This window comes from Pygoscelis adeliae, unplaced genomic scaffold (assembly GCF_000699105.1).
Source record: "Pygoscelis adeliae isolate BGI_AS28 unplaced genomic scaffold, ASM69910v1 Scaffold108, whole genome shotgun sequence".
Lineage (NCBI taxonomy): Eukaryota > Metazoa > Chordata > Aves > Sphenisciformes > Spheniscidae > Pygoscelis > Pygoscelis adeliae.
In genome coordinates, this window is record NW_008825498.1 from 2,882,858 (window position 1) to 2,895,766 (window position 12,909).

The 12,909-nt window shown below is 38.6% G+C and overlaps 1 protein-coding gene across 1 annotated transcript in view; it reads left to right on the forward strand.

Annotated features, from left to right (window-relative positions):
* The window catches only part of PRKDC (protein kinase, DNA-activated, catalytic polypeptide), an 85,723-nt gene that overhangs the window by 60,117 nt on the left and 12,697 nt on the right, over positions 1-12,909 (forward strand). Inside the window, exons 63-75 of the mRNA XM_009331470.1 lie at positions 360-568; positions 1,017-1,155; positions 1,745-1,933; positions 2,453-2,677; positions 3,310-3,418; positions 4,025-4,136; positions 5,712-5,901; positions 7,042-7,216; positions 7,304-7,494; positions 9,240-9,420; positions 9,935-10,095; positions 11,619-11,830; positions 12,779-12,866. Coding sequence (XP_009329745.1) covers positions 360-568; positions 1,017-1,155; positions 1,745-1,933; positions 2,453-2,677; positions 3,310-3,418; positions 4,025-4,136; positions 5,712-5,901; positions 7,042-7,216; positions 7,304-7,494; positions 9,240-9,420; positions 9,935-10,095; positions 11,619-11,830; positions 12,779-12,866 — 2,181 coding nt within the window. The remainder of the gene's footprint in view (positions 1-359; positions 569-1,016; positions 1,156-1,744; positions 1,934-2,452; positions 2,678-3,309; positions 3,419-4,024; positions 4,137-5,711; positions 5,902-7,041; positions 7,217-7,303; positions 7,495-9,239; positions 9,421-9,934; positions 10,096-11,618; positions 11,831-12,778; positions 12,867-12,909) is intronic.

Below are 12,909 nucleotides of genomic sequence, written 5' to 3' on the forward strand. Positions count from 1 at the left end.
TGCAGCTGTTGTGTAGCTGGCACCACGCTGCCAACAAACAGAAGGAAAGATGGAGGCTGTGAATGTGTCCATATACCTCGCCCCCATTTCCTGTGTGTTTCTGTCGAGAAAGTTGTCCTGTGCCCTGGAGACACAGACAAAGTAGAGGGGTTACTCTCTACTGTCTTCTGTCCAAAGAGCAACAGCACAGAAGGAAAAGATTCCCGTTTTCCCAGAGTTGGGAACCTGTGGAGATTTAACGGCTAATTTCCAAAGCTTGCACTGTAAGAAAAGGGATACCACATAGGTGATCTGTGAAAGGTAACTATCAGTATAGTTTTAGACCAAGCAGACACCTGTTGTTTTGTTTTATTTTATAGGAAATGAGTTACCAGCACAGAGAGCTACTAGAACTGGATTCAGCTAATGTGAGCACAAGCTGCCTTGCAAGTTTACAGGAGCCAGTGGGCATCCTTCTTCTGGAGCACGCCCTGATGGCTCTGTCCCCTGCGGAGGAGCCCCCGTCCAAGCGGATGCGTGGGAGGACAGAGCTTCCCCCAGATGTGATCAGATGGATTGAACTTGCTAAGTAAATTCTTGTTTGAGACAATTTACTCCCATTTAGGTTTGCCTGGTGAAGAACTCCGCCTTTATGGGTTATGGGATTTCTTTTTCAGTCTTTCCCTCTTTTAGAATTAGATATGCTTTTAATTTCTTGTCAGTTAATTACTATCTTGCAGTTAGAGCAGTTAGACTTAACAGCTGCGCACCCTGATGATGCTATCAGACTGCTGAAAAACATCTTGTTCATAGCTTTTCAACTGCAGGAGTTTCCATGGTTCAGGTATTAACTACAAGATGAAGTTTACCTAATTAAATATATATTTATGATCTTATATAAAAAATGTCAAAATTTTTTTTATTATTACAAGTGAGTGGTATTACTGCTTATTGAGTAATTTTTTTAAATAGCTTATGTTTGCATTGATACACCTCTGTTCAACTAACTAAAATATTTCCCTCTTCAATTTTACTAGGCTCTACCGATCTCTTGGGGATTATGATGTCCTTCGTGGCATTTTCAGTGGTAAGATTGGGACTAAGGAAATTACACAGAAAGCGTTGTTGGCAGAAGCAAGGAGTGATTATGCTGAAGCAGCTAAATATTATGATGAGGTAAAATGCCAACCAAGATTTTTTTTGTTTCATAAATCTCTCATGACTTAAAACTAATAAGCCAAAATTAAACATTTTGAGAAGCAGCATATTGTTTAAAATGTCCTTGTGTTTTGTTTGATTGATGGTTCAGTCTGTAAAGACGTGGGAACAGATGAGCAGTCACAACAGAGCAGTAAGCGTGATACTTCTTACTGTTTGTTACAAAGCTTCACATGTGCCATCACCCAGGCAGACAAGTAAAACACCATGGGCGCACTACCACCCCAAGAGAGCAAACTGCATGTGTTCATGGCAAAGAAAATCTGAGTTATAGTGGGTAAAAATGAAGAAGAATCTCTTTAACCTTCTTTTAAAGTCTTCACTCTTTAAAAATGCAGGTTTACTAAAGATGGCTACCTGAAATGTGTTTATATATAAATACTGACAAGCTTGAATTTTCTGCATTTAATGTTGCTGTGACATTCTGGTAAATGGATAGATATTTTTATGAGACAGTGAATTATTGTTAAGTTCCTGGTGACTTAGAATTGAAACTAGTGTCAGATTCCAGCTGAGAACCTTCCTCCCCCTCAAATTCGTTCCCTAGGCACTCTCTAAGGAAGACTGGCAAGATGGAGAGCCAACAGAAGCGGAGAAGGACTTCTGGGAACTTGCATCTCTGGAATGCTATGACCACCTCATAGAGTGGAAGTCTCTGGAGTATTGTGCTACCGTTAATATTGATAGTGGAAAACCTCCAGACCTAAGCAAAACATGGAATGATCCATTTTTTCAGGTTTTTAGAAATCACGTTGTTGATACTGCACTGTTTTTATCTCTGCAAGGATGTCCTACAGTAATATGATTGTGGTGGAAACCAATTGCATTATTTGGGTTACTTTTATTATGGAAATTAGCAGAGTGTCTGATATATAAAACAACAGAAGCAATTACTTCTGCTGTTTTTACAATGTTTAATTTTTATCTTGAGTCTATGGCTGATCATATAGGACCAGCTTTATCATCATCGTTGTCTTCTTGCAGTGTTTTTGTTGCTTTTATCACTTTTATTTGTTTCATGTTTTAAGAGTTACCAAACCACTGGTTTTGAAACTGGTAGAATTTGCTAACAACTTCTTCAGCCTATCAGAAAAGCTGCTGTGATTTGTTAGCAAATTGGAATTCATCTAAAGGGAAAACATTTAAGAAAACTGTTCAAAATATTTTTATATTTATTTGATCTGCCACTGATAACAAAAAATTGATCATCTAATATTCCATTCCTAGAAATAAAGACTATATTTTCACCTTGTAGGAGACATATCTGCCCTATATAATACGCAGTAAGTTAAAGTTACTGCTCAGCGGGGGAAATGACCAGACCTTGCTAACTTTTATTGATGAGGCAATGAAGACAGAACAGAAGAAAGCCATTATAGAAATGCATTACAGCCAAGAGCTTAGTCTCCTTTACATCCTGCAAGATGATTTTGACAGAGCCAAATATTACATTAGCAATGGCATGCAGATCTTCATGCAGGTAACAGTCTCTGCTATCTCTGATATGTTTTTTTCTGTATAAACTCATGGAACAATGAAACTGTTGTTGCTGTTACTGCTGCTAGATTATACTCTTGAGAGAAACACTTGTCCAAATACAATGAAATCTAGGTGCTTTCCAACCATATGACAAAACTTCCTTTGAATTCACTGCTTGCAATGATGAGAGTTGAGCCAGCCAGTGGAGTGCATCCTCCCATTTTAATTTGTTTTATTTTGCTGATTTAATCTATTAGAAATTTTTCAGAGTAATTGTTCGTGCAGATTAATAGCAGTTTTATTTCATTCATCTTTTCAGAAGCCTCCTGTCCCCAGAACAAACTTGAAAAGAGAGTATTACATTGAGAGGTTACAAGTTCCATCCGTTACCAAGTTTTGATTAGACTGTAGGACTATCCTAAAACCTAGGATAGGAATTGCAGCTAGAATATGCCTCTATACTTGTCCAAAGCAGAGTTGCTGTCAGATTACAGGTTATTAAATTACTTGTAAAAGGTTGGGTTGTAGGGCATAATATATAGCAGCATCAGATAAATAGTTTGTACAGCACTGAATAGAACCATGTTGTAAATTCTGTATGTGAAATCTTCTATTCTCTCCCTTTCTTTTCAGAGCTATTCCAGCATTGATACTTTGTTATATCAAAGTCGAATGACCAAACTGCAGTCGGTACAAGCTTTGACAGAAATACAGGATTTCATCAATTTTATGACCGAGAGAAGTAAAGATCTTTTTTCTTAAGTGATTTTCCTTCCGTTGTGTTAAATAATCATGGTTTCCTGAACTTTGAATTTGTTTCCACACTTAGAGGACTGAACTCCTGTTTGAAGGAGCATAGGCCTGGAATTACTTCTTACTGTCTTCTTGACAGTAAGAACTATTGCAGTTGTGTAAGATAGGCTAAGATTTTTGTTAGAGTCACTTTTGGTAGCAAGTAGTGGTTAGCAGAGATAAAAGATGGATGTGGTATATAATTTATACCTGCCGAGGCAGGCATGAAATACAAATTTATGTGCATAAACCAAATTATTTATTAAATTTAGTTAACAGTTCCAGTATATTCCAGCATATTCCTGTATGGAAAGGTACCTACCCAGCGGTGATGCCCAGTGACATTTGACACTGATGTCCTTATTGAATCTCCTGTGCTTCAGCAATAAACAAAAGCAATATGATCACCAAGTAGTGTATTTAATGCACGCCCAGAAATACAAGTGGGTTGTTTTATTGCAGTTCTGTGATTTGAATGTTAGACTGTGTTTGTTTTAGGCCTTTTTCATGCTGTTTGGATTTAGATGCATTTAAAGTATTCTTAATTGATTTGTAGGTAACTTAGCTTCACAGGCTTCCCTTAAGAGACTTCTCAGAATTTGGACAAGCAGATATCCAGATGCTAAAATGGATCCTATGAACATCTGGGATGATATCATTACAAATCGGTAAAATTACATTCTTGGGTTAGCTTTAGTTCTGTCTGCCTGTTGAGTTCTGAGAGGTGCTTTTTCTAATGCTGCTTGTTTTCGTATGGGGGGTTGTTGATCCAATGTATGACTTTTTTTTTAACCATTGTAATAGCTTTATCAGTATAATTGTTTTTTGTGTGACTTAACTTGTAGTGAGAAGCAAAAGGAGGTTGAGAAATGTACAGGGAATAAACCGCATTTTGATACAGAAACATAACTGTTAGTTTAGGCATTTTCTTGCATCAGTGACTACATGCACTGTATAAGCCAGCCCACTTCAGCAGCCCTTAAACACATCCACTTGTAATTGAGTAGATCAGCTGCATTTAGCTGCATGAAACGCCACCCAAAAGGCCAGTCTGTTATGAATAAAAATACTTAACTACTTTGTAGGCAGTTCCAAAGTTAGGGAGTGTACAAAATAAGCCCAGCCCTGTCACTATCAGTGCTTCATATGTTTATGGGAAAGTTAATGACCAGTGCTGTAATTAGAGACTTCTGCTGTGCGACTGTTGCTAGAAAGAACAAAGGCTCTCTGGAGACTCCTTTGGATTAGCTCCAAAGAAGCTGGAATGCTTTTTTGCATTTCAAAGTTTTCTGTCCTCCCCGTGGTATCTATCTTCATCCCAATCCATTCTTCCAGTGCAAATCTAGATTCTTTCTCCTTTGCTGGGGGACAACTTCTTCAACAGCTCTGCTGATACCCAGTGTGCTCTGTAATTTATTTTATTATCTCTGGGTGTCAGGAAAGCATGGCTACAGAAGAGCTTATTGCAATTAAATATTAGGCAGAATACATGGTATGGCTTACTCCTTTACAAAGTCTCAAAATGTTTATGACTTGAAGGGTTGTCAGTGTCTTGAACATTTTTATGTGCTTTTAAAAACCCTTTATCTCATCTTAAATTAGTGACAAAGGATGTGCCTTTATTCAGTGCCAAGCCCTACTCCAGACTGCAGTGCTTTCCCCTGCATTGAACAACAGTCTACGTAATGAGAGATGCTATTAAATTAGATAGGACTAGTAGAATGAAAAGGATTTAGCATTGATTAATGGCAGTTCCCTTTCAAATGTTGAGTATGGTCGCTGGTCTTTTCTGCAACACAAATTTCAATGTTTACGTGTGTTGGTGTCATATATATTTGAATTGCAGGTTGACATAAAATACAGCCTGGCACTTACACAATATAAACAAGACTCCTGTTTGTCTGCACTTCTGTCAAGTTGGAATGCAAGTTATGTCTTGGTGAACTTCAAGGTTGTAGCTATGATTTTAAAGGAACAATCTAAGAAAAAATCCTACTCTATTATGGACATTTTCTAATATTTAATCTTGTTGATTCAAGATCCTAGAAGGCTCTCAGGGTCAACCTGTCCTTGGCTGTGACTTCCCAGACTCTGAGGACTATGTTTAGCCCTTGCTAAAGGTGGTTGCTATAGCTTGCCATTTTTTCTTAGCTTTGTTTACTGCCAGGCAGATCAACGCTTTTGAATGTTCCTTCCCTTGCATGCTTACTGGAGTGATTTGTACTTCTGTTGTCGTTGTGCAGGTGTTTCTTTCTTGACAAACTGCAGGAGAAACTTCTCTGTGATCACGCCAATGATAGTATGGAGGTGGATGAAGAATATGGTGCTGGTGACCAAATGGAAGTGGATCAACAGGGTGAAGATGTTTACTCAATGATTAAAAGCTGCAAATTTAACATGAAAATGAAGATGATAGAAAGTGCCAGGAAACAGGTGACCGTACTGTCTGATAGCTTCCAGTTTTGTGAGAAAATACATAGAAACTACAGCTGGAAAAGCCTCGTAGGTGGTCTTGGGCACCTTTTTGCCAGGGCAGACCTTGTCTGTCTTTGACCTTGCTGTCCAGGACATTTTGAAAGCTCAAGAAAGTCAGCTCCACAGAGAAAGAAAACAAATGGATAAATGTTAATTAAAAACTTGATGATAATTTGTCATTACTGGAAATGTGCCTGAAGGCCCCTTTGATCCACAGATGGTTTCTGACACTCTAAAAGGCAGTTAAATAAAGTATTTGAAATGCTTCAGCCTTTAATGGAAGGGATCCTTACAACCAAACATTACGCTTTCTCATTTACAAATAATCTCTTCTGTACAAGAAAACAAATCAAATTCATATTGAATCAATATAATTTACTTCAATCAGCAATGATTAAACATTTTATGATTTTTTTTTTTTTATGGTTTTCATTAATGCTGTTAGGTTAACACTTCTATAAGGAACTAAAGCTAAGTGACTTACAAATTTTGTGTTGGATCTGACTGTTAAAATGACTGAAACATAGCCTTCTTTGATGGTGGGCCTTTGGTGTTTCAAGCTTGAGACAAGGCAAATAATATTTAATTTGAGGTCTCCCTCATCATCTGAGATGCTGCAGAAATCTGCAATCAGTGCCAGAGTTTATTTTAAGCACTATAATAACCAAATACAACATTAGTGCTGTGTAGACTATACACTCTTAAAGGAGTAAATGAAAAATAAGATTTCCTTTTATATGAAACTTTTCATCAAAACACAAACATAAGTGATTTGCTTAATGGTATTGTAAACCAAGTTACATTTCTCATATGTGTTTGTACTGCAGAACAGTTAATGCCTGTTTAGTCATGCAGATAGAATTATTTTTATTTCCTCAGTTTGTCAAACCTCTGTTCTTCTCCTTTTCTTTTCAAATTTGTCCATTAGCACAAATCTGTTTTTTGAATATGAGACCCAACAAGCAGTGGACCTCTCTTCATCATCTTATAGCTTTACTTGTGTTACCAAAATCCTCTCATCCCTTAATTTGGTTGCAGAAAGGTTTTATTTCCTCTTCAGATATATTACCTGAAAATTCTGTCTTAATCTGAACACAGAACAGCTTCTCAGTTGCCAAGAAGCTTCTGAAAGACCTACGCAAAGAAGCCAAAATGGGGGAAGACTGGTTGGTGAGGTGGAATTATGCCTATTGCCGCTTTACACATAGTTGCTGCCGGAACCAGAGTTGTCCTGAACGCATACTGTCAGTGTTAAAAACCATCTCCCTGCTTGGTAACAGCCTTCTCTTTGCTTCATGTTGTTTATTATACAAAGCTGCTTTGTTGTCAAATTACCAACTTTGTTTTTGAATTCCAACAGAAGATACCAAATCTGACTATCTTAGCAAGAACATAATGGCCTTCCGAAACCAGAATCTTCTTCTGGGTACTACATACCACATCATGGCCAGTGCTCTTAGTCAGGATCCAAGATGTCTTGAGCAACTTGAGGAAGAAAAAGCTGGAAAAATATCAGTACTATCAGGAGAAAGTCTTGAGAGTCCTGAAAAGGTAAATGAAAGGGGAAAAGCTTTTAGGTATTTCAGTATTGTAATCAGTACTTCAGTAGGTAGTGATGGGTATGGATATATACAGAGAATGTGAAACCCATCTGCTATTAGCAGTGATTTGTCCAGGAACACCAGCTCGGGGAAGAAAAAAAAAAAAAAAACCAAAAAAAAAAAACACCAAACTGCTGTGGTTGCTGTTTTGTCTGGTTTTTGCTCTCCTGGAGTTCTGCACCACTGTAGCCTTTTTAATTGGGAGAGTGTTCTTGTGTTTCTCTGTTCCTGCATTTTGTGTGGAGGGGAAAGACATAGTCATAGCACATGCATGCACGGTGGCAAGACAAGGCTTGGGAACATGACCCTCAAAGAATGCCTTTATTTCAGCTGGGCATTTCTGAGCTTCTTCATGCTATCAGACTATCTTATTTCATAAAGAGATCTCTGTATATACTGATAATGATACTGATACACTTATTTTATCTGAATAATTTTAGTGATAGAGAGGAGAGAGGTTTTTACGACAGAGCATATGCAGGTCATCTTTGCCTTTTTTGGGAGATGCGCATTTGAAGAATACAGTGGCAGACTATGCTGCATCTGAAATCGTATGTGTTGTCCAGTTGTCCCAGATGCTGTGGCACTGACCTCTTGTCTGTCAAATTGAGTAAGAATTTGAAGTACCACTGCTAACTTCTTTCTATTAATTCCTAAAGCCACCATAAAGACCCTTAGATATGAACCGTATCAGTATGAGACAGCAAAAAATAGTTCTTAATTTGTTTTTATGGTTGTTCAAGAAAAGCAGTTAAAGAAGAGATTCCTGCAAAAAAGGTTTTAAATTTTCAGGTGTGTAGAAACTTGAGCAAAAGCTTAAGCTTCGTTTATTAGATAATTATTAAGAGCATTCTTCTTAAGGAAATGTAAAAGATGAACACAAATGCTCTTCTGTGTCAGATGAGTCAGATTGGGATACCAGGTATTTCTATAAGATTAAGGAGCTTAGCCTTATTTTAGCTTAGTATTAAGCAGTACTCTGACCCTGGTAGTTTCCCTCTACCTACCTGAAGTTCAAACTATTTAATTTCAGTTACAGCATTTTTCAGTTGTTCCAACTTGTTCTGCAGCAATTTTGTATTCTGTTTAATAACTACAATAGCTACAGTGTCTGAAGTTGGTAAGCTTGTTGGCAATATGAGAATATATGTGCTTGATTTATAAACATTCAGTTGTAAAGGATCTTGTCAAGTCCTTCATTGCATGAGCTGCATTAGAAACGTATGGTCAATATGACTATGTTTGTAATAGGGGAAAAAGACATCAGATTTGAAATAGTTTGATGCATGCTTTTTTTGACACAAGTTCTAAGTATAGCTGTTACACAGCCGTTGCAGATATGTCTTAATAGGAAGAAATAGCATTTTTTAATTGTGTTTTCTGTTAACTGTTTGCGGAAACTCCAGTAACATTAACTTTTTTGCAGTTATAAAAATTCCATATAACATTTCCAGAGACTAATTTAAGTTAAAAGTGTGTTTCATATTTTTCCATTGAAAATTGTGGAAATTAAAATTCTGGAAATTACTGCTAGAAATAATGTCCCAATTTTTTTCCTTTGTATCAGCTGCTCCAAACATCTAATACAGTTAACGTTTTATATACTCGAGACTTGCAACCAAGTCCCAGTTTCAGATAGAATTGTTGAATGCTACTTGCTAACGTGTCTTTTTTTCTTTTATGGTTGAATTCCAGGTATTGGCAAGTCTGAACAAGAAGGCTTTTCAGTGTTTCAGCAGTGCTGCGAGGAAGTCTGAAGAGGAGGTGCAGTCCCACTCCATGGAACATGTAGATGTGATGGGAGTTATCGATGCATATATGACTTTGGTCGGTTTCTGTGACCAGCATCTGCGTAGGGAAGAAGAAGGCTTGCTTGGTTAGTCAGGATTTCTCCTAAGCATGTGAGGTGGATTTATCTGATACGTGAGCTTTTGTGATACCCAGGAGATCTCCCTGAGCAACACAGCTTGAATTTAAATGGAACAGTTTGTCCTCCAGTTCAACAGTATTTATATTCCTTTTTTCCCCCCCCCAACTATTACTGCTAGCTTTGGTAGTGAATCACTCGTAGTCTCCCCCTCAGTTGTGAGATGTATATCATGTCCAGCAGATGCTTCCCTTGTTCCTTTCCAGACCACAGCAGTGCTGTGTTTAAAGCAGGCAAGATACCGGCAGTGATGCAGCTTCCTGATAAAGCTAATCCTTACAGTCCCCAAGTACATGTGTTGCTGATGTGTGCAGTTCAAACAGATGGGAAGGAGAACAAAGTAGAAATACAAAATACACGGGGGGGGGAAATACTGAATTATAAAGATGAATGTTCCAGATGATCAAAGACATGGAACAAGTGATGGTGTTTCTGATAATTCTTGTTTAATGTCTCTTGGCAGAAATTAACACTGCAGATCTGCAGCTATTCCCAGCTATTGTGGTGGAGAAAATGATAAAAGCTTTAAAACTGAACTCCAGAGAAGCCAGGCTGAGATTTCCTAGACTGCTGCAAATAGTTGAAAGATATCCAGCAGAGACATTGGGTCTAGTGACACGAGAGGTTAGTTGCTTCCATTTTCCTGGCAGCAAATGTTGCTATAAATCGAATTTGAAAGGTGGGGGTGGAAGTTGGATGGACAGAGAGGTGAGACTGGTAAGTTTTGCTTCAGGTAAATCAGATACATTTTATCCCATCATTGTTCCTTGTCTTTTCTCTAACTTGCTGAGTCTAATTCATATGGACAGAAACTTTTTTCTTAGAAGTTTAACTTTTTATCATTATTCTGATTCCAAATGTTAGTTTGAGAGCTGCTGGAGAAAAATTACGTTGCGGTTTTTCTTCCTTCTGAACTATTTAAGTGGGCTGATAAAGGTGCGTAGGATTAGGGTGAGGAACGCATCTTATTTCTGTAGGCTGAGTTTCCTGTATGCAGGAAGCCAACAACTTTTCCAGGCTCGTTTTCCACTTCTCCCACCTCTCCCTGTCCTGCTTCACTTCAGAGGTTACTACAGCTGCTTCCTCCCTTCCACGACCTGTCTCTCCATTGCCGTTCCACAGCAGGATACCGTGAGCCACGCTGCATTCCCTGCTGTCGTGGGACCGATAAGCTGAGAGGTCCTCTGTGACTCACGCCTGTTCCTGCCTTGGCCTGCCTGCATTTTCAAGCCCATTGTGCTGGTGCTCACAGAGTGCCAGGCCCTGTTGGAGGAAGAACTCGAAAAAGACAGAAACATGGCTTAGTTAGCCCAAGAAACCGAGAACATAGCGAAAATGGCTGAGGTGCACAAGGTGTGGCCACAGTGAAACTCTGATGGTTGAAACAGAACCTGACACCTAGTCCAGTTAACAAACCTCACCCAGAAAAGAACTTCACCAGGCATTTCTTTGTCCTCTCTCTCTCTGTGAGATAAATACTGGCAATCTGATCTTAAACTCCGTTAGAAAGGTAGGAAGGGATGAGACAGGAGGAAAGGAGTCGGAGTCTGGTCTCTTGCTTTCACAAGAAAATATATTGTAGCACTCCTTTCAAAAGTAATACGGCTTTTGGAGTGAGGTGAGCATGAAGTATATTGGCAAGGGATGCTCTACTGAAATTAATATGTCAGCAATCCCAAACCTCTTTAAAGTTGAAGGAAGAACAAAACTGTGGTAGGACTTCTAGTGTTCTCCTTCCTGGCTTTTTTTACTCATATAAGGACTTCAACCCAATGGTGTTTGAACTATCCCTTCAAATTTTTGAGTTGTTTGTATGTGGTGATCAAAAATTATTATATTGCATCCAGACAGAAAAGCCACAAATTTGAGTATAAAGCCTCCTTTTGATCAACAAACTGCAAATCTTTGTAAAGGAAAACCTTTTAAGCAGCAGTAGTTAGTGGTGGTGGTAGTAGTGGTAAAAATAATAATAACAATGAAATCTGCTTTATTGGGGGATGTTTTGTGCAACCTAGTTGACACTCTCTGTTTCCTTTTCATGTGTTTCTGTCTGTCAGGCTGGGCCACAAAGCAGTTTTGTTTGCATTTGCTATGTTTGGTATTTTCAAGGAGGACCGAAGTTGAAAGCAGTGTTTGTGTTTTTGCAGCTTTCTTCAGTTCCCTGTTGGCAGTTCATTAGTTGGATTAGCCAGATGATGGCACTACTTGACAAGGATGAAGCAGTAGCCGTGCAACATACTATTGAAGAGATCGCAAATACCTATCCCCAGGCAATCATCTACCCTTTCATGATCAGCAGTGAAAGTTACTCTTTCGAAGATACTGCAACTGGTTGTAAGAACAAGGAGTTTGTAGAAAGGTAAATTTGCAATCGGAGTAGCTCTTTTGTATGTTTTTTTATTCAGGAGTGGAGAGATTTATTTATTTTTTTCTAATGAAACTGTTTTAGGGGGCATGGGAAACATTAGAGGGTAGTCCTATGCGCGCTGTGTTCTCATTTAAAGGCACAGGGAAACCTGATACATAAGCTCTCTTAGTATTAGACATACTCAGGTCGGTGGCCTGAATACTTTCTGAAGTGTTGAGTACATATAGTCCCCAGGCTGTGGGAAGTTAGAATTTTTTCAAAGAAAAACAAGAAGACCACAGAGAGGCAAGCCCTTTCTACTGGTAATTCTGTGGTAGTCAGAGTCACTTTTTCCTTTTCCTACTCTGCTGAGGCTGAAGGGAAATCAGGTGCATGATTAGGCTCTTACTGTAGTAGACTTCACAGCAGTGAGAGTCAGTACCCATCAAAGATGAAGATGAAGCTAGCTTGGACAGTTAGAGTCATTGTAATACCAAGCGAGAGCAGAGATACTTAAATAGAATATCACACAGTGCTGTAGAACCACTAATACCATTTTAGGTGTCCGTTTGCCTTTTTTCAAATCTCTGATATGTTTGCTGAATTTCTTCACTTAAAATAAGAAGCTAAAGTCTTGTGCTTCACAAGCTGTCGCCCTTGAATAACTGTTGTGACAGGATGTATAGTCTGATTAATGCCCATTTCTGTTGCAAGTATGCTTTCCACTCCCCCACCAAGCTCCTATTTTCGTAGTGGGACACTTAATTAAAAAACTGGGAGCTGCATGGCAAGGACAGTCATGCAGCCCACGAGAGAATTCTGAGGGAGTCCACGTACCTACCCCTAGATTATTTTGCCAGATTCTTGAATATAGCAGACAACCTGGAGCATTGCTTATCTGCAGGCTAGGTGGTGATAGCAGTTCCTGTTGCATTGTGATGCACTTTTTTTCTTTTAAAGGATCAAGAATAAGTTGGACAGAGGAGGAGTAGTTCAAGATTTTGTTCGCTCCCTGGAACAGCTCTCTAATCCCATAATGCTTTTTAAGGTAAGGTGGTTTTTTTTTTTTAAACACACACCCCTTCCCTTCC